Source organism: Hesperophylax consimilis, chromosome 28, assembly GCF_061612785.1.
Source record: "Hesperophylax consimilis isolate HC1 chromosome 28, BYU_Hcon_1.0, whole genome shotgun sequence".
Classification (NCBI taxonomy): Eukaryota; Metazoa; Arthropoda; class Insecta; order Trichoptera; family Limnephilidae; genus Hesperophylax; species Hesperophylax consimilis.
This window is the reverse complement of record NC_142863.1, coordinates 14,325,114-14,350,639: the sequence shown is the minus strand read 5'-3', so window position 1 is coordinate 14,350,639 and position 25,526 is coordinate 14,325,114. Positions and strand designations below refer to the sequence as shown.

Sequence of the window (25,526 nt, the reverse complement as noted above, 5' to 3'; positions counted from 1 at the left end):
CTTGGTTTATGTAACTTTTACCATCTGCTTTTGTATGGTGGCATTTGTATTTTTAAATCTTTACTGATAAGGAAAAAGGGAAACGGGCCACAGTGCAAAGCCAGATGATAAAACTTGTCGAGTGTTATAAGGTAGCAGACCAACAGATAATGTGTATAAGAGTAGGGTTGGGGGATTACTTACCTCAGGAGCGGTGTCGCTAATTCGATACACAAAGAAAAAGAATGCAGAAATTTTGGTAAAACATATATGCTTGTTTATACGTTTACAAATACAGGTATTTACTTAAATCTATTACAAATGGAGATAAACTCCGGGGGATATAATTCAGCCTGACAAATGCGCATTAATTGAATTCAAAGCGACTAGTACCACCTTTTGTGAAATGCAATATTCATTTATATATTTAAAAATATACCAAGCACAAGATACAGGTTTGGTTAGTGTCAGCGTCGGCGGGTCGTCCAACCGGCCCTGCAGTTGATACCGCAGTCTGCCTCTAGTTCAACAAGAATGGCATTACAGGCGAGAGGAAGCGAGGGTCTATAAGGTAAATGCCAGTGGAGCCTCGCTCTCTGCGGGTTAATCTGCATGAAACATGTCCCCCAGATTATTCAATTACAATGTTAGAAGCGAGAATCTATAACAATTTATTTAGATTCATTTAAAATTTGCAGTGCAATGCAAAATGTACACCAAACACTAATCTCCTTAAGACTAAATTATGTTCAAGTCTGGGAAGTAAAGAACTGATTTGACTGAGTTGTCTTCATTCACAAGAGGTTATAGCAGGGCTCACGGAACAGCACGGTCTGTCTGGAGGCGGGCGTGCCAACGTCCTACTACATTACGTTCACCTTACAAACAACATGATATTCTTTAGCGGCCTCCCTTCCCCTCCCCTCTCCCGGCTCGGTAATAGTTCACTTAGTATCCGCAGACAGGCCTGGAAGCATAGACAAGAAATTGCCTGGCATTTTATACAGAACACAACAACTAGATACAATATTACAGCACTATGATATATGAATTATAATAAAAGCCGTCAACAATGATACACGTAATAAAACCAAAAATATATGCATAAATAAGATGCTAGTAGATAATCGGGTCATCGTCACCGGTACAATACAATAGTGTAACCAATACAGACATGGATTAAAGGCATATGGTAGTTCATTCAGAGATGTCATAAAATAACACACACGATACATGATATACGAGACAGGAGAAGAGATTAATACAATACATCTGTATAATATATTATATTAAATAGTTCAATGACAAGAAACATCAAGCAAACAACACCATCAATGAAATAATATGTATCAATATCCACAGTTCAAGTCTAAAATTCATCAATAAACAACAGTGGGAGTATATTATTATGAAGTTGGGGAATCTCCCCAGCCAGAGTGAGATACGGACACTCGAGGTTATGTACCAGTATTACAAGATATGGCATTCACAAGATAATATATAACATATAACAGAAGTCATGTATCATGTTCAGTGTCACATTATATATTCATAACAAATGGTTCAAGCAATAGAAGAATAACAGGAGAACAACAGAACTTCAATAAGGAGCCCGTATCCTATCAGTTTATAGCTAACAGTCAACTATTCGGTACATACATGGTAAATGTTCATACAATGGTGTCTGGTAATGGTGACTGGCATGGGGTCTATACAAACAATAACTAATGTGAGGAAAATAAATAATTTTGCCTAAAAAGAGTGCACGTCTATCTAGAAACAGTCAGATGTATATCATGTCAGAGATGAATGACATATTGTTAATAATAATAATAATATTAATAGTCATCAATATAAAATACATATGCCTTTATATCATACAAGTTATGGTTAAAAAGAAATATATTCATATCAAGTAATAGGTTCATGAAATATATCAAAAGTAACAAACAAAATCATAAGTTTATTAGAAGTAAATTGCGTGATAATCAACAAAAGATAAATATTACAGAATTCACCTCGGCGTTGACTAAATTTCCATCGACAGGAAAGTGCCAATGCCCAGACTGCATTCTTATGTGAGCCCAATTGTTTGATGCTGAGAAAGAATGTAATTTATATATCCGGCAATACTTATTCATTTCTGTTGCAACAAAGAAAAGGACTAATGATACAAAATAGCATAAAATTATTGACGAGACTTTTAATTACATACATAAGCATTAGAATTATCTATAAATGGATCAAATTGTGCCAAGTCATGTCTGTCGAAATTCAAAGTTAAGACTTGTAGGAACTTCTCGCGCATATTTAATTTTTGGTGACTGGCAAGATTTATCAGCTTGCCACACTGAAATAATATAAATAATCTCCCAGATTGTCCATCTTCATTCATCCCTACAACTCCGCAGCCTTGTAGCAGCTGCGTTATGGTAAGTCACAGTTACCACTAATGGACTAATAAAAACATCTTATAAAAACTTTATTGAAATGGAATTTGAACATGAAGTTAAGATCAAGTGGCATATTAAAATCCTCTTTCCTATCAATGATGTTATGAGAAAAGGTAAACTCAAAGCTCTTCAAAATTCATAGTGGAATTCCACTGAACTATATAATGATTAAAAATCAAAGTTGAAATTTACGCTCTTGTGGTGGTTTTTCACCACTGGCTGGGTAAATCCCAGCATAACTTTAAGCCTATGTCTAAAGTTGGAAGCCAGAAGGCTCATGAAGGAGATGTTTAAAATGTGTAACAGAGTGAAACTCAACTTGAGTTCTCAATTAAATTAGTATTATTTAATGAGCAGGCAGCATTCTGCTGATGAGCTCATATAACATATCTAATTCCACAATAAGTCAACAAAAGAATAATTGAATTTAAAAGACAAATTAATCCTTTCTTCTCTGCAAATAAGAATCCAATCGAGATATAAATTGGTTTATATTATTATCGATGGATATGTTATGGAAGTATGTTATGAAGATTTCTTGAACACAAGGGCAACTACACTGTCCCGATAAAATTTGAATAAGCGGAACATAATAATAATCGTTCATTGATCAGCTTATCTATTGGAAATAATTGTCTCGTCTCGAACACGGCCCGCGTATTGAGAACGATCACAAACCTTTACAGCACTGGCCTTTTCAACGAACTCTATCCTATCACGCGGCACATTTCGACACAACGTATATATTTTAGTTAAACTTCATGAATCACATACGCAACAACCGCGTACGGGGATAGCGGCCAATGGAGCATGTATGACACATCAGTGTGGATGAGGTTAATGGCTATATTTGTTGGTTCAGATAACAATAAAAAGGACAATAGGAGTATCTTGACATGACTGAGCACAATCTGCCGGAAACTTGTTTGGTTGTGAGCACTGCAAGGGGTACTCACGAGTCTATTGGGGCTGGTCCTGCGGCTGGTAAGCGGCCTGCTGCTGGTGGTAGGCCGCATAGCCCCCGTACTGCTGCTGGGGTGGCTGTTGCGCCTGCTGCTGCTGGTGGTAGGGTTGCGGCTGGTAGCCCCCGGCGCCCCCCGCCGAGTACGAGGCGGTGCCCGGGGTGACCACGGCCGTCACTGACGCCCCTGTAGCCTGGGGGACACAGACAACCATTGTTACTTCATGGTAACTGCAGGCATTTACCTAGTGACAACCGACCCTTAATGTCATTTCGACATCGTCCCCCCAAAGTATGTAAGGTGACAATTATTTTTTTATTAAAAATATGATTAACCCCTGGTCTTTTTGGGAGATATATCGCCCAGACTGACAAAGACAGAGTTAGGAACAGGAAACACCGCGCTTTATATTTTCATTTCAAAGTTTACCATAGTAAACATATACACAAGACGGTTTGCAAAGTTTTTAATAAATATTTTCATATAAAATGAAAAACTTAAGTGTCAATAACTTTTATGATATGTTTGTGTAATTGAATTTTTTCAGTTTCGTGTAATGATAATTGCAGTTTACACGATAAAAACCATTGGTAAACGACATTAAAAACTTTATCTATGTTAAAATTCCAAAATTTAATATTATGTAGAGGCTAGGGGTTAAAACAAAATAATTCCTAATAGAGATATTTCAATCTATTCTGATGGTGGTCTTTCACCAGGCAGTACTGACAGTACTGTTGTATTTGAAAGGTTTTGGGAGAAGAGTTTACCTTCTGCTTCATTTGTGCCTCAATGGCTTCTGCTTCCTTGATCTTGCCGAGGGAGCGGTAGTACTCGGCCCACTGCGGGGAGTAGTCGGCCTGGTTGGAAGCCGAGGCATCAGCTCCTCCCACTGCTGCGGCTCCGTTGGAAGCCACACCACCTGGACACCGACACACACAATCATAAGGGTTATGTGGAAATCTTCTGAGATGATTCTCTTCTTATGTTAAAAACAGAAGTCAAACTGCCTTAAAAGGTTTCATGTCACAAATTATAACTATTCCCCCAGGGGTACCTCAAGGCTCCCATTTAGGGCCTCTCTTGTTTATTTTATATATAAACGACATGAAACATGTTATTAATCATTCTTGTTTCCTATTTTAAGCAGATGACATGAAATTATATAAATTTATTGACTCCATAGATGACTGCAACCAGTTACAGGAAGACATTAGCAAAATTAAGCAATATTGCAGAAACAATCAACTTCATCTAGATACAGACAAGTGAAATGTTATTTTACCTAAAACAACCAATTAATTTTACTTACAAATTAAACCATGTACCCCTACAATGAGTAGAAAGAGAGATCAGAGATTTTGAAGTACTGCTAGATTCTAAAATGTTATTTGAGGATCATATTGAAAATATTTTAGTAATTGGTGAATCTATATCAAATTTGTAGCCGATTTTCTGGTACAACTTCTCTTAAATTGAGCTTTCGTTTTTGAGTATACGAGTTTCCGGACATAGTGTAAAATAAAGGATGCTTTAGAAAGGTCTAGGTCTAGGTATAACACACAAGGCAATGAAATTAAACATGCTAGTGTTTTAAATTGAGCGTTTCATATATCTAATATTATAATTGAAATAGAAACCATAAGATAATAGAAACAAACCGAGATATGCCAAGGAATCTGTCACCAAGCTACACAACCAAACTGCAGATTTTCAAAACAGCTACGCAATAAAAATTATGCATTTGGTGTGTAGGTTGAGATAAAGACGGGACGCCGCTGTACGTAGTAGTATGGGTGAATGACGTTGACAACATGCATTGTGCGTGCAGTTTAATACTAATAATGAATCATGGCGCATCTCCCTTCTTTCTAACTGGTGACAAGAGTCCTCACTCGATTTCATAAGATATTAACTTTGTTTGAAATTAAAAACAATTGGTTTGACACAATTATTCCACATCCTTTAGGAGTATAAAGATCAATGGTTTGTCAATGTGCATTCTGCTTCTGTTTACTTCACAAATGTCGAAAATCATGATGACAAGATTCCATTTGCAAAAATGAGAACATATTCAGATACGGTAATGACTTTTACACCACCTTTTATTATACACGGTGGAAATTAACTGATACATATAACCCAGCAATACAATAAACGAGTTCTTCCTTCACATAACTTGGAATAGGGAATTGGACATAATGGAATAGGTTGGTTAGGGCAGTATTATTTACCTTGAGGGTGGTGTGCAGCGGGTTGCGGAGTGGCTCCCTGGGTGGGCTTGCCCTTGGTCTGCTCTATAGCTTCTGCTTCCCTGATGAGGCCCAAAGATCTGTAGGGAGACATCCAGTTTATTCTTGGGGATTTTTATCACTAATGCCAAGCACTTCAATGAGGGGATTAAAAACAAATAGCTGAAATCCCCGGCGATGCCCGGGCTTTATGTAGAGTTTTTCCAAATCGGACATAGACAGTAATTTTAATCAGTCAGTAATCTTGGAATAAAACTGTTGATTTGTTTAAAAAACAAACGTACAACAGGTGGCTTCCGAAAAGATGGTCACGTTATATTTAATTATACCCAGATTTTACAATAGGAGCATGTCTACTCTTTTGTAATATCTATGGCAGTATTTACAGGAAGCTGAAATTGTCTACCTGTAGTAGTCTATCCACTGCTGGCTGTAGTCGGGCTGCCCCGTGGCCGGATTGACGGGGATCTGCTGTTCCTGCTGTTGCTGCTGCTGCGCCGGGTGCCAGTGCGGGTTGTATCCCCAGCCAGCACCGCCGCCGCCAGGAGGGCCGCCCGGGCCCCCGGGGCCACCGGGACCACCCGGGCCCCCGTAGCCACCAAAGTCCGAGCCGCCGCCCCCACCGCCCCCGCCGCCGTTGTTGGAGCCGCCACCGCCACCACTACCGCCACTTTCAACCACAAAGTTCAAAGGCTGGCGGGAACCAAACAATACAGGTTATATAAATAATTACCATTTTAGGAGTGTAACTTGACATCAACAAAACATATCCAGAATAATAGACTTACTCCCATTTCAACCCAAGTCATACTAAGATTGGGGTGTTTGACAGAAATCTAAATGTAACATTGTCAATCAAATCAAGAAGACTTGTCCCAATGCACAAGTTTTGAGAAATTTGAATGTTGGAGAAATAATCTTACTTGAAGGCTTTTTGTGTTTCTATTATGCTGGTAGATTAAACTATAAAAATTCCACTACATAAACTTTAAAGGCGTATTTTAATTCCCCGGGCATATTCCGTCAGAAGGTTCGAGTATTTCCGACAGCGAACAAATAAATTAGCCTGAATTAGCGGTGACGAAATGGTCAATGTATATGTCCCCATACCCGACTCTACAGCTGTTTAGGCTTATCACAATTTGATACTAAACTGACATAAACAGACCTAGAATTAATGAGTAACGAAGACCATTAAAATTTCAGGATGTACTCACCATGCCAACCTTCTCCACAATCAGTCGGCGCGCAGTGTCCACATTATCAGGGTCTCCCCTGATGATGAAGGTCCTGTTCCCACGAACCGCCTGCGTTCGTCGGTCCAGTTCGCAGTGCGCGCCGGACTGCGCGTTGATCTGCTTGATCACCTCTCCACCTGAAAAGGAATTAGCAATGTGACGATGCGCAAAGATACACCTTAGCGGAGATGGGGAAGATGAGGGTTCTTATCTCACAGGACAATGTCACATATTATGACCTCCGTTGTTAGTGATGTATGACAAATTCAACATACACAATGGCGATGAAAAATAATTTTGTAACAGGTTATCATTTTAAAGGGCGCACTTTGAATGCATTTGTTCATACCCAGAGTGGTTCAAACTGATTCAAAATAGTTTGAAAAAGCCACAGTAAACCTACAATGCACACAAGCAAGTCTTTTTGAAATAATTCTACTATACATTTTAGGATTAAGCTTAATATTTGATGAAGAAAATAATTCAAGTCCTGATTCAGTTATTGTGGAGAAATTTGATTCGGAACAACAAAAATTTAATACTGAATTATTCAAGACCGATTTGCCAAAATAAACACAACAGGACAAGCCAAACAGGCATAGAAGGAAGCAATTCAGGAATACTTTCCAAACTTGTAATATTAATTGCCTACAGATAATTTGATGTCATATTACAGAAATGAATGATAATTTCTTAAAATGCTGTCAACTGTTTACGTATCTAACCTTATATTTGGTTCATTTTATTAGCAAATATGAAAGGCAGTACAATTTGGGCAGAACCAATGAATGTTTTTTCGTCTTTGTGCAATAATTTAGACCAGAAGCAATCAAATTATTAAGAGACAATATTTATAGTTTATGCTACTCTTCATTTTGAACCTTAGATACTTACCCAGTCTAATTTACCCAGATATAAAGATTGCATCAATCTGAAAATGAACAAATGAAGCCGAGAAAGCGAGAATCCAGTCCATCCGAGATGAACTGGATGATGCCAGGATGCTGAATAGAATCCTGTGGAGACAAAAAGCGCAACAAAGCAGCAGAATACATCAGGAAATAGTCTTTAGCGTAGTTATCTGCAAAACACCATCTCCAGACCATTCGAAAATTTCAATCTGCAAAAGAATATATCATTAGTAGTCCGGCCATTGTAGACCACCCCATCAGCTTCTCTGCATTTCCGACAAACTTGTTTTCTGAGAACTTATCAGCCGTCTTGTTTCCCAACATCATAATAAGTCTTGAATCTCAAGAACAAAGAAAAACAGAGCAGCTTTGTTTGTATCCTGTGAGCAAAAGATGATTAGCATTGTTTGTTTGTTTGTTTTGACGAGGTGTCGGTATTTGTTATAGTGTACCCCGGCCGATGATGACTCCGCATTTGACATTGGAGACGGAGAACGACACCTCGATCTTGTTGTCCCCCTGGGGCTGGCCCCAGTTGCCCCCGTAGCCGCCGCCTGGGCCCCCTGGCCCGCCGGGCCCGTCCCCGTTGCGCTGGCCGCCGGGACCACCACGGGGGCCACCGCCACCCCGTCCACCGCCATCTTGGTCCCGTCTCTGCAACATAAAATACAACAAATTAGCAACAGAGCATTCTAAATGATTTTACTATAAAGCAGAAAATCAGTATCTATCATCAATTCTGAATAATGTTTATACCAGGGCGACACTGAGAGTGTCTCTCAAATCTGCAAATATACTTTATATTATTTTTAATTAAAAAATGTAAAATTAATCCAATAAAATTAGCTAGCGCACGCCTCGAACACGGAGGCGGTGCCTTACATTTATCTCCCTATCTGAATGAGATTAGAGAGATGCTCTGAAATACATAACAAAGGGAACTCACGTTTACACTGTCAATAAGGTCAGAGATCATCTGTCTTGCCTGGTCTACTTGGTGGGATTTGCCTTGCAGGAAACATCTGGAATAAAAATATTATTTATTGAATGATTTCACAAAAAGAATCCCATATTAAATATGTACAGCAACCTTCTCTAATGTAATAGAACAAATGTTAATATTTAAATCAACTGCACAAACGCAGTTCAACAGAAGTGGACTTCTATAGAATTTTATGTAGGTTAAAATTGTACACTTTTCAAATAACCAATAAAAAAAAACCACATGATATTTGTTTACGCATCCCAGGGGGAAAAGAAGGAGTAGGTCCGAAGTTACCTTCTGTCTCCAGGTCCTTCATCCCTTCCTTGGTGGAACTGGACCCTGGCTCCGGTCTCGGCCTGGATCTTCTTGATCATGTCACCTCCCTTGCCAATGACCACACCCACAGCTGCTCTAGGCACCAGAACCTAATAAAACAAATATTGTTAGTCAACATTATAACCAGTCATAGGTTGTAGTTTTGGTAACCAGATAGAACAAAACATTGACAAAACAGAACATCATAAAGGAATGTTAGGTTTGATGTTCCTTCTTTTTCGTCAAAATTTTTTGTGGCATGAGTACACACCATGAGTATCGGATACTTGTGCATCCCCGTGGAAGAAGGGACATAGTTTTGTGTGATCACATCACTGCACAAGAACGATCTCCCCTATCTACAGTAGTCAAGTCAAAAGAAATATACTGCAGTCATAAGCAAAAAGGCAGCTATGAATTTGCAAAAGTCTCTCTACATTCCGATGTACTATTTACTATAACAGGTGAAAGGTCTCAAATACCAGAATGTAACCTTTGCATATTCCTAGCTGCCTGTTCTACATAAAATGATATAAAAGTATAACCCACCTCGTGTCCCTCAGGAACGGGCTGGCCGTCAAAGTCGTCTCCGCTTCCGCCCCACTGCTGCGAGGAGTTGCTGCCAGGAGCCTTGCCACCGCCCCCGCGCCCTCCGTACTGCATCTCCTTCTCGGCAATTAGCTCATACACCAGCTGTTTGGCATACTCCACCTTCTGGGGGTCTCCCGTTATGCGGAGGGGTTTTTCCTGAACCAGCGCAGAGAGAAAAACAACCAAATATGAATCTACTGTTCCTACTATGTCAATGTATTTGATTCAAGGTTTTAACTCGATTCAAGATATGTCCACTCCTCCAATGTCTACTTACGCACATTTCATTTTATAAAATAATAAATAACTAACTAACCACAAAATTGTTTCTCCACAGGCGTGGGCAGAGAAGTCAACCGCCAAACAACTCAAGTATTGGTTCACTTGATTGCGCCATGACTTCTTCTACACTACACTCCACTCTTCGTTAATTCACTCTACATGCTAAAACCACCGTAGCGTTCCTTTCTTAATCTTACTCATTACACTTACATCAGCCTTGCATCCTTTGCGAATCTTCACATTTCTCAAATAAACATACATGGTTTTACCACGTATGCCTTAACGCTATAGGGATCTCATTTCTACATCATTCAGTCTAGTTTCTTCCTTCCTTTGCCAGTTTCATGCATCACTGCCATACATCAGCTTGGGTGTCCATTGTGGACTGCTAGTTGCGCTTATTTGGACAATTTTTTTGCTAGCGTTAACCGCATTCAATTCTTCATTAATGGAGAAACTTTCCATCTCTTAATATAAATAATTAAGTAACTATCACCTCGTATCAAATTGAATGTAATAAACAAAAACAAATAAGAGTTTATAAGTCGCCAGAAAAAGATGATCATAATTTATAGGGTCAGTGTAAATACTTACAAATTCGGGATTAGGTCCATCCTGGATGACCACCATTTTGGCGCCAGACTTCTCCTGCAACTGCTTGATGGTCTCTCCACCCTTGCCGATGATCAGGCCGACCTTGGGGCCAGGAACCATGATTTCCTCCTGGAGACCAATGCAATATTAGTAAACAGCTAGCAATAACCAACCACCGATTCAAATGGAAAACATCAAATTGTGATCTAACAAAAATTAATAATTTTTTTTTCTGCGGGTCTTGCGTAACTCGGGTTCAATGAACTCAAATTTGCTTTGAATTTAAGTGTCATTTTCAAAATATGAACTGCTCTTGTCAAGAATTCAGACTATCCTGTGATTTTTCACACATCTTCAAATGGAAAACATCAAATTGTGATCCAACAAAAATTATTAAAAAAAATACTAATTTCGGTTGTCTGTGGGTACTGCGTAAGTCATGTTCGATGAACTCAAATTTGCTTTGAATTTAAGCGTCATTTTAAAAATTGGAACTGATTTGTCAAGAATTCAGACTATCCCGTGATTTTTCACAGGTCTGCACTAGTTCAAATATAAATGGGAGCGTATGGTAATTCAGTAGTGGAACTCGAGATTACCAGACTGATAAGAACCAGTGTAACTATTAAATCCCCAATTTGAGTGGTATGTTTTCATGCCGGAGGGAGTTAGGAGGGGAATGAGACCAAGATCGAGAAGTGCCTCATTCTTGAGTCAGAGTTTCGGAGAGCCTCGCAGCTGTGATGGATCAATAATTATTACTAGGCAATTACTGCCCTGATGATAAGACTCTGCGAGGCTTGCACAAAACATAGGACGAAGTACAAAAATGCACAACATGATTTAATGTCCCAAAAATCTAAAATATGTAAGTGAAAATTTTTGTTAAAATCCGTACAAATGAAAGAATTATAAAACCGTGGACAAATTCCATTTGAAAAACAAGATTGGAGCTCAAGATAAATGTTTGAATTCAACGGAAAAAAAAAACTTAAAACCCAGAGGAAATGATGGCTAACCTAAAATTATAACAAGTTATAGTTTCCATGTGACATTGAATAAGCACATTATTTTACTAAAACGTGTCCAAAATACAAAACAAATAACCATTTGAATCCCACGTTTCAGAACAGTTCACAAACCCAAATGTGTTTATTTAAGATAAGACCGCTAATAGACTGCTATCAATGTTATTAATGAAATATGTACAAGCTGCAATGGGCGGGAAATATTTAAAACGCTCCCGCTCAATAATTAAAACTACTGATAATTACAAATTAATGTTTTCCTGTCAAATTTTCATGGCATAGATGTGTTTGTGTATAAAATCACATGATATTATATTATTTTTAGTGTAACGAGAAACTAAACCTCACTGTTTGAACACTGTCACTTTTGACCACTGAACAGAAAAATAATAGAAGGGTATTATTTCTAAACTACTGAAAAGATGGCCAGACCTGACACAAACAGGGTTAGTACAGAATTACAATTTAAAAAGTGTTAATATTTAACAGTTTTTTAGGTATCTTTGTCTACATTTTAACAAGCGATGCATGTAACAGAAAGAGGGGGGTCACAACGGAGATCTCGACGGCAGGACCGTGACAGGGTGGTTTGGGAGGATGTACGGGAGTGTACAGGGATGGATGGGGGTACTACTCACAGTGTGTGATGGGGTGGAAGATCCTCCACCACGCCCACTGCCAGACTCCTGCAGGGCACACACAAACATTGTAATACATACACTAAGTGGCGCCTGACAACACATATGTGCATACACATTGCCAGGCGACACACCCTCCATACACACAAGAAAAATCATCAAAAAGCATCAGAACTTCTTATTGGAAACCACGTAGTATGTCGAATACACCCAATCTTAAAAAGACAAATCTGACAAAATATGATAATTCTATGTTTGTAATTAAAAAAATTTATACAGCTACGTGTCACGATGGATCATGTGATGCAAGCACTGTCTCTTCTGTTACCGTGATAATATCACGTGACTCAATAGGCCGTACCTAACTACCCAGTAGCGAAGTGTGATGGAAAAAAAAATTGTTTTTAATTTTAAAAATATTTTCATACGGCAATATATTATCTATGTTCTTAACTCCAAATATGCTCAGGAATCGCTGGTTAAAATCCTTTGGGTATGTGCTGATACACATAAATGGTGGTCCATCGAGTATGCCGGATTAAAATTTCCCTCCATTTTTTTGACAGTTGTTATCTGCTTTTATTGAGGTTATTAAAAATGAGATCGCTATACAAAAGTACGACTTATTATTGTTGAAATACAAATTTCATTTCAAAATTATATCTAGTGTCTCCGATTTACCACCCTTTAGAAAGAAATGCTCAGCCGGTGAGCAGAAAAGTGTTCAGAATTGCCATTCTTGGTCTGGAACATTTATGCTACAGAGAAGCTTGTGAAGAAGGTTGTGGTGATTTGAAGGTATTTGACTTTTACTCCACAACAACTCTCTGCAAGAACAAAGGGACAACGTGACACAGATGGTTATGTTCGCATACAGTGTAGGAATAGGAGTAGGACAATGGCAGATGTGGATACATTTACTTTGGCACAAAAGATGAAGACTCCGATAACAACTTTTTGATGATTTTTCAATGCATACATTATACACACACATTCTCTGGCTTAGTAGGGCGTTACACCCTTCGGTTTGTTGTGTTTGGGATGGTGGCAATATTTAAGTTTATTTCTAAGGCAAGCGAACTAGAAGTAAAGGTGAAATCCAGGAAAGCAGGCACCAGAAAGCCCCAATGAGTGTAATACATACTAGTTTAGTAAAATAATAGATATATTTAAAACTTTATGATTAGTTGAAAAGCAATGCAAGCTCAAATTAATTCATTCAAAAAGAAGGGTGTAGATGCCTTAGAAATCAGAGTTTGATATTTCAGGCATTTGGTTTCAAAATCTATCCATTTTGGAATACATGGAAAAAAATTCTAGAACTCTGTAAGCAATTTATAATAAGTGCATATACAGGGTGTCCGGAAACTCGTAGTACAAGCGGGAAACTGGTGAATCTACATCACATTTGGAGTCGATTTTGTAGTATATTTTTTTTTTATTTGAGCTTTCGTTATCGAGTAAATCGAGTTTGAAGTTGATTTTTTTTTTTTTTTTTTTTTTTAATCAAATTCTTATAAATTATTACTGAAGATCAAAGTACCCAACTAATTAAAACTATTTGAAAGTAAAACAAATGAAGAAACTCGGATTTGAAGCATTATTTTGAAATCACCCTTCATTTAACCCGGTGTAATCATAAAATATTTCTGCTCTGCAGGGTTAAAACATCTGTTATTCAACCCTAAACACCAGAAAAAACTTTAACCCTAAAATAGCCAAAAAATTTTTTTTTTTGGTTTTTTTTTTTTTTGAAAATGCTCAATCAAAAAACTTTGTTTTTTTGGGTTCCCCATGTGGTGTAGATTCTCCAGTTTCCCGCTTGTACTACGAGTTTCCGGACACCGTGTATAAATGAACATTTTTTTTTATTAATTGTTTGCATATTTTAACAAATGTTGCAAACAAATCATACCTGACATTTTCAGTGTTGTATTTATACAATTTGCCATGAAGGCAGGTTTATAGCATGAAAACTGATTAGTTTTACTTTCAATTGAGTTGTACAATATAATTTAGTTATTTTGATAATAGTTTACAAAAATACTAAAAATGTTCAAAATATTTAATAATTTTCAAAAGTGATGCAAAATATACGGTGTGTTCTGCGTTCATACCGAGAAACTTTGGGGGGTAGCCATCATCCCCGTTTTTACGTTATTGTATTACAAGCCTGCACTATTTAACATTGCGCACCGGAGATTTTAGTCACAAAAATAATACAATGGAAATTTTTTTTTACTCCATTGTATCAATCATGTTATAAAAATTTTCCATTTCTTTAATATTTACAACAATAATAATCCTTACAAAAATGAACCAATATAATTTTTAAATAATTACTTCAGTAAGAGGGAAAAAAAAATACTAAAAGGTATTATCAAACTGTCTTCAATAAAAGTAAATGCAATTTTGCAACTAGTAAAAGAAAAAATAAAAGCAAATTTTGCTAAGAAAATGAAGTGAATTCATAAATAAATAAGATTATTAGTATGCCTACTAACCACTTGAGCGATTTTTGGCATATTATGGAAAGTTTGCAAAAACCTTTTGAGCGATCACTTGTCCATAATGTGCTAAATTTATAGAACCTAAAAATATAGGCTAAAAGGCGAAATCTAAATGGATTCATTGGTTTAAACCGCAGTAAGCAGATCATATGTTTCCTCATTAATATTTTGAGGAATGATATTAATTAAATAACATGAAAATGTGTATAATAAATACAAGAGTCAAGGGACATACTTAACCAGTGATTCATGACATTATTTGAGTAAAAAATGTGGGTGAAATTTTGGAATCCCGAAATTGTGTTTTTTTTTCAACTTAAAACATGAAAAATCAGTAGGTATTTGGGTAAGTGGTTGGTGGAATTACCAGGCTGAGCGACATGTGGAAGAAATTTATTTTGATCAGTTTTGAAAAACAAAAATTGAAGAAAAAACTGTCACCGAATTCCAAAATTTATTTACATTTTATACTCCAAATAATGTCAAGAATCACTGGTTAAATCCAGTACATCCCTTAGAGCGGGAGCACACAGAGAGCGGTCAGGAGTTCGGCGTTCATTAGAATGTACTGATACTATAACAACAACGCACACAGCGGGCAGTCAGACCACGGCGGTCAAAACGGAATGTCGCGTTTGAAGAGTTCTTTTCCCGCCAAGGCAGAGAACGCCAGAACGCCGCGATGTCTGAGGTTACAAACACGGAAAAGTTAATTGAATTGGTTAGGGGAAGAAGTTTATTATACGATTTAAGTGATGTAAATTAAAAAAGCCGAAGCTTGGTGTGAAATTGCTACAGAAATGGAGATAGTAAGTAAAACAACACATTGTTGTGTTGAGTGGGTGCACCCGATACTTCCTTTTCTTTTTAGAAGCTGCTAAGCTCCACAAGAGCAATAATTCTTCATCGGATGATGAACTTTCTAGTGACATGTTGCATATGCAAAGACCCAAACGAAACTAGAACGCGAGAATTTGAACGCCGCTTGTGTGCTTTGGAACTCTTGAGCGGTCAACGGTCACTAGAATGCAGAACTCTGACCGCTCTCTGTGTGCTCCCTTAACACCCTGTATATACATCAAATTGCTTGAGTGGTTATTGTAAAATCAATCAATCCTACCGCTTTACAAAATTAAAAACAAATATCATGTACACTGATTTTAAAAATGAGATGAGATTCAAATTATAACATATGGTTAAGTCACATGATTTGTGGGCATGCATAAACAGAATGAGTTGATAAAAATAATGAGAACAATATGCTTTGCAATCTGTTTCCCCAGTGAAACAGATGCCAGTCGTCAAACAAAATCAACTGCAAAGTGTGTTGATATAACTATGCTAATAATATGCGCATAGTAATACTGACTATTTTCTGAATGTGTGAATGATTTTGGCAATGTACAATAAGGTGTGCCTTGTGTTGAAAAATTTGCAGCATAAAGTCATAAAAAAACCATAAATAAAAAATTTAATTGCTTGATTAGAAATTCAGTAAAACTCGATATTAGGATGCGAATTTCTCACACAAAGGCATAAGGCCTGGCAGTTTCATAAAACCTTAAAAGAGTGATAAATCCGTCACCTTTAATTTGTTTATTATTGTCTGCCCCCAGTGCATTCTGAGAATCTATATCGCCAAAAAGTTTGGCTACATTGTGAGACGGGCAAGGGTAGAAGAGCAAACGTTTTTTTTTAAATATTTAATTGAAACAGTGGAAAAAAAAACCAGGCAAAAAAAATGAGCATTCAGAGTCATTTAGATTTTTGAATGTTTAAATAATCCACGTTTAATGCCGATACTAAACACATCAAAATTGAACCAGCTGAGAAGCATAACTAACTACATTATCACATTATGCTTGTCAGCTAGTCACAATTTAATCTAAAGCTGAAACGGGCAGAGAATAACTGCAATAAAGATTATAATTATGTAAATATTTAAGTTTGCTCTTACTCTCCTCACACTGCGGCCAAACCGAGTGGCGATATAGATCCCTGAGGCGAGAGTTTGAAACACCCCAACCTTAGATTGAATAGGCCTTTTATTTGCAAATTTTTCAAAAGCAGTCCGCCCAAAGATTGATCACCTCCCACCAGTCTGTAAAGAATGTATAATTTGTTGACTTACATAGTTTTGGTTTCCACCGCCGCCGCCTCCCCCTCCACCCCCCGGGGGACCCATGCGCTGCGGGGGCCCTCCGTCAGGGGGCCCACCCTCGCGGCCACGCTGGTTCACGATGGCACTCACCATCTCCCTACAACGCCGCACAAAGGTGTGGGGCAAACACAAGCACACTGTAGTAGCTGTATACAACACATGTACAAAACACAAACTTTACGGGCTAACTTAGGTTAGGTTATTTTAGGGAGCATGCAATGATTACTTCATCCGTTTTTACTGAAAATTATTATTTATTTTATTTAATAAAGAAGGACAAACATTCCCGGGTTACAAAGAACCTGACAATATTTGATGAAGAGCTAAAATTGAGCCCACGAAGCATGGATGCGAACCAAATGCATTACAGCATCTCAACAACTAGCCAGTACAACATTTTGCTTTTGTAATTTGGCACATTGATACCTTATATCAACGAAGCAATAAACACAATTAATAATGAGGTCTGGTATTGTGCATTTTTACACATTTTCCTGTTTAGAATTTATAGGTAAACGCACTTGTTTTCAGCTCAGCATTTTCCTGTTAAGTTATGGAACTTTAAAAGTCATCTCCTATCATGAATGTTTTTTATAAATGAGATAATATTGCTACGAACAAACCTAAACCAAAAAAAAATAAAATAAAAAAAATACTTTGTACATGTTGAATTATTTTATCCGAGAGCATATAATCTTGAATTATTAGTGAATCTTTTGATTTTATAATGTTTCTTGTAAATGCAACAACACTTTCTTAAAACAATATATAACATGTAAGTATTCGTATTAAAGTTTAAAAGATAATATAAAACACACAACAAGCACAAAACATTATAATATTTAAGATCCAACATTCACATAGGAATCAATTAGGGCCGCTATTGCATAGTAATATCTCCACTAGCGATAATAAGTGCGCAATGCGCACAGACCGTATGTTGTAGTTTCCAGTCGTTCGGCGTTAGAATGTTGGAAGCCAAATCGGACTTACAAAAGCGGAACCTATTTTTTCGCTTCGTGTCTCCTAAATATAATGAGGAAAAGACATATTTTATAACATTCATTTCCTATTTATAATATTAAATAGTTATGAAAATCAGATGACGTACGGCATTATAAGTATTTATAAGAGTACGATATTTTCTTCATTCCAATTGAGGGATACTACAAAACATGTTAAATTATTATAAGTGTGGACAGAAATGTATGAGCAATAAAAAAAACAACAGATCATTTAAAAGGCCTTAGGGAACATGGAGCAGGTTGGGATAGACGAATTAGTGGAAGTTAAATATGAGAAAAGAAATAATGATTGGACAATACAAATTGTTTGGCATAAAAGCTGTTTAGAAAAAAAGGACAGCATTAAAAATTCTACGATAAAAAATTCTAGAAGATAAAAAAAATACTCAGGGAATGGCAGTTTCAGTAATACTGCACTAATATAATAATATTAGAATCATGATAAATCGATTGGGGGCATTATTTTATTCATTCATTGTGGAAGTAGATTTTAAATATCTGCTCAAATAAAAACACTTGTTTTGTAAGTTTCTTGTTGTTTCAAACTCTCATCACGTTTGATGGACATCCCAATTTGTTCAAAAGCCGAGACGCACTGAGAAATAGCATTTTACGGGAACCATTTAGAATATTGTTGATGGGGATGTTGATAAAATGTGATGGAGTTTGAAACACTCCTCCTAGTTTAGTGAGAGTTTGGTTGGATTGGTGGAGGTTGGAAGTTGGAGGGGTAGGGGGAGTATGTGTGGAATTGAACTAACTTGGCTCTGGCGACGGCTTCGCGGGGACCCGTCAGCATGCACATGCGCTCGGGCTGCCCCCCGCTGTCGGGGGCCATCTGGATCTTGCAGCCGCTCTCGGCTTGCAGACGAGAGATCTGCTCGCCGCCGCGACCAATTACTGCAATAAACACAACACTGTTATAAACAGAAAGAAGAGAATCAATAAAAACATAAGAACCAATAGAATGACTTAAAGTAATCATTATTTGTCCAATCGTACCGCCATTCTATTTTTCTAATCTCAATTTCTCTCATAACCCTTTTACTACCTTTGATTTCTTTAATCTTCACGGCAATAATACTGCATGTGTGTAGTGGTAGACGAGGAGAATATTTTACTATCCTCGTGATAGCTTATCGTAGGATATTGTATATTTTCAATATATTTAGTACTGGATATGGATAAGTTATTCTAATGGATAATTCTGGATAAGAGACTGAATTAGAAAATGAAATGATGTTGTCTCCTAGAATCTGACTTCAACAATTTTGTTTTAAAAAAATCTTGCAACTAATTTGACTAACTTTGCTACAGATAATCCATAAACATTGAAAGATGGTTTTTCCCTGTCAAAATTATATTTCAGTATTGCTATTGTTTATTTATTTTGTTGATAATAAACATTACTGTTAACTGTATGTACCTTTGACAAAAAATAAACTTAATTTATCTATTCAGTTTATAAAATGTTCAATGCTTAGTTTACAAGGTCACTGGGTCATCAATTTGACGTGAACTTTCAATAAGAAACCGAATAATGTCAGAGGACGTTGAAACCTGTTAACCATATCTAATATAAATATATTATTACAAACCTAACCTAATTTGGGTCTGGTTACTTATTCATGTTCTTATTTTAGAAACAAAAAGAATCATAAATCAAAGCGAACGAATAACACAAAAATCATCATTAATTTATAACAATTTCCTAGTAAATTTGGGCTCCCAAACTAGAGGACTGTTTGACCATGAAAATTAGAAAGGCAGACCATATCAAGATTTGACCCTGACAAACAGAAAGTGCAGATAACAGACAAATTATTATTATTTTTATTAAAGGGGTATATTACCAGGTACCTGACTAACTGCAATTATATGTACACCCTTTTACTAGGTAGATCAACGTTCAATATGATAATGCAACAAGAAATTTAATTTGGGAGGAGGGTTTGGGTACCCAACACCTCTGCCATAGGTAGAGATGGCAAAATTTCGTTTTAACTAAAAACGCGAAAAAATATTTATGTTTCGAAAATAGGGCATTTATAAGTTTTCTTTGCGTTTCAAGGCATTTGAAAGTGTTTCCAGTGATTTCTATTTCGCGAATTAACGCAAAAAACGTGATTTTGGCCGTATTTCAGTTCTTTATTTCATTAAATTATTCTATTCTTATTTCATTAAATTATTCTATTTAGCGAAATAGGCGCGAATTTCCAAAAAATACCGGGTATTAAAATAATATATGAGAATTTCAAAAAATCGATATTTACATTACGATTTTTTATAATTTTGTTACTATTTTATGTGTAAATATTTAATATTTTTGTACTGTAGGCTAAAATTGCTTTTTGACATTACACAAATTGTGCGAAATAAATGACGCCTATTGATGTTAATCGCAATCTGCATTTGTTGTGTTTGTGTTCGACCCGTACTTAGAGTTTCCTTCCTTATTCATTTAATATCAACATTAATTATTTATTATCTTTCACATGGAAATACTTGCAAATGAAGGTTAAACATATATTTTACCAAAAATATGCGCTAAAAACATTCAGGAAATACATTTTTTTTCTATTTTGCTACAAAACGCTAAATTATGCCTCAAAATGCTATAAAACGCTAAATTTCCAATTGTTAATGCTAAAAAATCTGAAAATTAATGCTAAATTTTGCCATCTCTGGCCATAGGTAACAACAAGTGGTTCGCTTTGTTCGGTTTGTTAATTTAGCAGGGGTACAGGGGTAGGTTCATCGGGTGAGGCCTGCCCACCAGCTGCGTGTCGTGCCATATGTATTACATAAAATACTTTAGTACTTACCTTACTTTAGAGTTACTCCAATTAATCAGCATCCACATACCCAAAAGATCTTGCCGAAATTTACTACCCTTTTATTTTTACAACACCAGGACATTGTCTTATCAAAATTCCCCAATTCCAAGACTTCACAGTCTCGGAAATAAATATTCTGATCTGGGAGATATATTTCATCTTAAAAATAATCAATATAAATATTGTTTATCTCAATTCTTTTATATATCAAGACACAAATAGACATCTATAATTTCCGCAATATATACCTATATTTTTATTTTGAATATTTATTTATGTGAGACTTCTTATCATTTTTACTAATGTATCTTATTTTATTATATGCTTTTGTTGTAACATTTAATATTTTTTTCTTTTTTCGTTGTATTATGTTGCCTTTATTGTTTTAATTTTGTAGAATTTATAATAACTGTGATACTCTACTATTAAACTTTGTAGTGTGTAAAAGCCCATTAGGGTGTGTAATAATAAATAATATGTAAACTTTTGAACTGTACATGAATAAATGCAGTTTTACTAGCCTGTAGTAACTTTGAAAATGTTATTGTATCTTTATTTCAATCAATGTTGGCATTCTGGGTTCACGACTTGCAATCGCATATCAGTTACACAAACATCCCTTGAAATTATCATTGGAAATAATGTGCAACCACTGTAAATCGGTGTAAGTTGATGATTACACTTGTAAACCTACTTTTGGAGGATAAACAGGGTAACTTACTGAGGCCGACCATCTTGTCGGGCACGCGCATGTGTTCGTTGACATGATCCGGTAGCAGCTGTTGGGCCGGGGGTCCTCCACCATTGCCTCCGCCTCCTCCTCCACTAGGCCGTGCCCCCGCACCCACAACTCCTCCGCTGAAACAAACAAAATATCATCATTGAAGGAACAAACTAAAATGATATGGTAAAATTTCTGAAACCCTCGACACACTTCATTCGGTTCCATGATATTTCATCAAATGAAAATTCAACACACCTTTAAAAAGTGATAGTCATTAACCTTTCCCTTACTGTGCTAAAAAAATACACGCGTTCCGGTGCTGTGTAGTCAATACACATCTCAAAATAAGCGATTTAATATCGGAAAAATATGAATATTCATAACTAATCGATTATGTTTATTATATTTTATATCAAAAGTGATAATAATTGTAATTTAATTGCTGAAAACATGAAAAAACCATAGGCAGATGCTAAAGAAACGTGCGAGGGGTCCACATCTAACGACGGTTCGCGGCCAACTGGCTAGCGGCTGGCACAAACACAGCTGTGCGGTCATAGGTATCGATGGTCTAAATCAAAAACTACAACTGCAGAAGTGTGGATGTCTCATGTTCCCGCATAGCGAATTAAAGCGGGGATCAATAGCGTGTCATTTCCTCGCACACTCTTCGCGTATTAGTATCACACGGTTGATTGTATTGGTGTATTTGTTCCCGAATTTTAACAAAAAAACTCTGATTATTAATTGAATTTGAAAACTATGTAGTATATTATTTTTTTAATTCAGTGCATAAATGTATAGCAGAGGAATAGCTAAAATCTGAACCCAGAATTTATTATATTTATAGAGTTATTAGAAGCAATGTGTAGTAAATACACACCACAGATAAGGAAAGGTTAAAAGTGATGAAACAAAAACTAGATTTAATAGTTACCTTGTTTTTGTTTCATCATTTTTCATGACTTTATATCACTTTTTATTTATTTTTATTTATTTATTTATTTAACGCCCAGAGGGCTTTTACATGGTTGGTAGTATAATTTTAATTTGACAAATACTTTCAAACATATAAAATAAGAATAAAATTACATTTGATAAAAGCTATGCAACAAGTCATACAAACACAAGAAACAAAAACAGAAAATTACAGCTATTTGTTGGTTTACATGATGTGTTTAGGAGTATTGTTGAAATAAATGTTTTAAATGATCCACAAAACTTGCCAAGTTGGTATTGAATATGTCAACATCACCCAAGTAATGATTTCCCATGGTGTGAAGTCGTTGTATCGGAGAGTGGGCAATGTAGTTACGCTTATGTGTGCTGCTGTAGAATATTGTATTTTGTCGTGTTGTTACTGTGGGTGTATGTATGTTTATAAGTTGCAGGAGTTCACAACAGTCGAATTTAGAGTTAAGTATTTTGAATAAGAACGTTAAATCGTTTATTTTACGTCTATCTTCTAATGTATGTATTTTTAGAGTATTTAGTAAGAAATTGTATTTTAAGTCTTCGACAGGGATATTTAATTTAAAATTTATAAAACGTAGAAATTTTGTTTGTATTCGCTCAATGTTGTTAATGTGAATTTTATAAGATGGAGACCAAACTACTGAGTTATATTCAATTAGACTTCTTACTAGAGATACGTATAATAGTTTAATGGCAATTTTTGGAGCTGTGTTGAAATGTCATTTTGATGACATACCCGATCACCACTTCATTCGAATATGTAAAATAAAACATGACCAACACTGTCAAAAGACTCTTAAAATGCATTATTGTCCATTTCCAGTTACTGAAATAGTTGTTTCTCATTGTCATTTAACTAATACAAAGGTTTTTAAAATAAGAATGTGCTTATTAAACACCCGCGTATATATTTACCAAAGTTTTAAACTTTGATTGGACAAAAATGTTTTACTTTAATGCATCTTTTACCATCTCCTGCGATGTAAATTGTTGTCTATTACAGTAATTAAGTTGAATCAAAGTGTTATTTCAACAAAATATTCAAGCATGTCCAGCTATTCGGAAAAAGGATTACCAATGATACGACTTTATAAAATATCACCTATAATTGGTAAAACTGGGCGTTATCACCGACGATTGTAACCATTGGAAATAGCACCAACATTAACAAAAACGATCATAAGAAAGAAAATGAAGTTAGAACTTGAACTGTTAGAACACTATTTTAATTGCCACCGTTAGAATTGCTCGACAGAGAGGCGATACAAAACAGTTGTATCGGATAGGAAAAACCATAAAGACTTCTTGTAGGAAGGTACACAACCAAAAGACCAATTTTTTTTATTTATTTGACAAAAAGTCTGCTAAAACAATAGGTATGTGTTTTTTTGAAAAAGAAGTAACACGGTAACCTTGTGACTTATATTTTATGGGTCCCTTATTTTTACTTTGAAATAACAACAAAAAATATTCTTACAACAGACTCGGAATAGAAACTAAACAAAATAATTTTTCAGAACTGATCTAACCAAAGGAACATCAGATTTTAATTATTATTTTTATTATTATTGTTAGTTCCTTTCTAATCTTGAAAACATTCCATTTATTCAATAAAAATTAAGTTAACAGTTAAAGATTTATAAAAAATATTATTATTGGCGATAAAATGTTAACTATCGAAATAAATTAGAAACTTTAAAACCCGAAACACAATACATACAACAATATCTGAACTGCCTCATTTTGTAATGAAAAACTGATTGAGTTTCTTTAAAATAATTAAAGTCGATGAAGAGATTATGAAAATATTTAACAAATACGCACCTTAATTCCATTAATTCAATCTCGCACATATTCCTAGCAGAGTACAGTTCAGACATTACATAGTTAGTTTAAGAAACAATTGTTATAACTTAGATGAATTGGACCTCCAGAAACTTGTGAGAATACTAATAGCTTCGCCTGCTGATGTAAAAATAGCATACCTATGTATTCATGTCAAAGTGTATGTTTCTCAATGTAAACATAAACCAAAATCTGTCAAAACACGCCGATAGGCGTTGGTGCGGTTTGGATTACCATATCAACGAAATTGCATCTTTATCGGATAAATAATCAATTAACCTAGGGGGAATACATACCTCATGGCTCCCGGGGGAGACTGGTATCCACTCTCTAGGCCCGCCAGTTTTTTAGCGCTAGGTTCCTGTCCGTCTTCCAACGGTCGCTTACTGCCTCCTCCGTCAATTTTTGCGGCGATCTAAAAACAAAAATTACAAATTGCAAACTTTCTCAAAAAAACCGGCACAAGCCGACTGACAAAAGATGCCGCGAAAACGACGCCATTACACACGAAAACAAAACTATCAAATTATTAATCTAATGAGCTGGGGTTTTCAAGACAAAGGCAGATTTTTTAATCAGAGGCGATCTCCTAGTAAGGAGAGCCTCTGGGAGAAGCCCTGGACAAGGACACGGGGAAAATTGACGAATTCCTTAAATCGGGGAAGATGACGGGTGGAAAGGGGGCGAATTAGAAACGTGGAATTAACTGAGATCATATTTACCAGACGTGCCCGTTGTACTGCCGCTGCGAAAGCCGCGGTTTGGCTGTTATTTTGCGGTGGTGCGACCGATGAATAATCACTCATGTTTGACTATCAACACATTCACACGAACAAAATGGCAGCCATGGAAGCAAACCAAGTCGCAAGCGGAAGAGGAACTCATTTGTCATAGACAAATGGTATATCTACAATTTTCAAAAATGTTACCATATAAATAAAATCATTCTATTGATAAAATAATAATCACCAATGCCAGTACTTGAATACCAAAATATTATTCGATCGTCGTTCACACAAATAAAGCTAACATTGTTCTTAAATATTTAGATTATGTTATTTTAAGAATCAGCACTAAAAACTTACAAAGTTTTTTTATGTTCAGTGAGAATCTTAGTGCAATTTTTTCCATAAAAATGTATATTTATATTTATTTATTTATATGCTCTTAATCTTATATGCTGTGGTCGTAGTAGGAGATTTTTAAATATTGTCAGGTTAT

At 36.0% G+C, this 25,526-nt stretch overlaps 1 protein-coding gene across 5 annotated transcripts; it reads right to left on the bottom strand.

Annotated features, from left to right (window-relative positions):
* Positions 1–233: 233 nt before the first annotated feature.
* On the bottom strand, positions 234–25,195 carry Psi (P-element somatic inhibitor). Of its 5 annotated transcripts, none has more exons than XM_089648822.1 (17): positions 25,028–25,195; positions 24,602–24,720; positions 21,483–21,619; positions 18,686–18,824; positions 16,870–16,999; positions 12,229–12,276; positions 10,563–10,691; positions 9,645–9,848; positions 9,075–9,205; positions 8,742–8,817; positions 8,248–8,449; positions 6,864–7,021; positions 6,053–6,339; positions 5,629–5,726; positions 4,165–4,316; positions 3,389–3,587; positions 234–946 (listed from the first exon to the last, which is right to left on the bottom strand). In XM_089648822.1, the coding sequence occupies exons 1-16, from the start codon at positions 25,109–25,111 to the stop codon at positions 3,393–3,395; spliced, it is 2,289 nt and encodes a 762-aa protein (XP_089504948.1). In that variant the 5' UTR covers positions 25,112–25,195; the 3' UTR covers positions 234–946; positions 3,389–3,392. The 5 variants fall into 5 exon arrangements, with proteins under 5 accessions (XP_089504948.1, XP_089504950.1, XP_089504949.1 ...); XM_089648824.1 differs by having other exon boundaries at positions 5,629–5,708; XM_089648823.1 differs by having other exon boundaries at positions 16,870–16,996; positions 25,028–25,194.
* Positions 25,196–25,526: the final 331 nt, after the last annotated feature.

Excerpts from the sequence above, each read along its gene's own strand:
- Psi (XM_089648822.1), bottom strand. The coding sequence starts at position 25,111 with ATGAGTGATTATTCATCGGTCGCACCACCGCAAAATAACAGCCAAACC. Across the intron at positions 9,849-10,562 it reads ATGGACCTAATCCCGAATTT|GTTCAGGAAAAACCCCTCCG; the intron begins GTAAGTATTTAC and ends CTCTCTGCGCTG. Across the intron at positions 4,317-5,628 it reads CGCTGCACACCACCCTCAAG|GTGGTGTGGCTTCCAACGGA; the intron begins GTAAATAATACT and ends GTCGGTGTCCAG.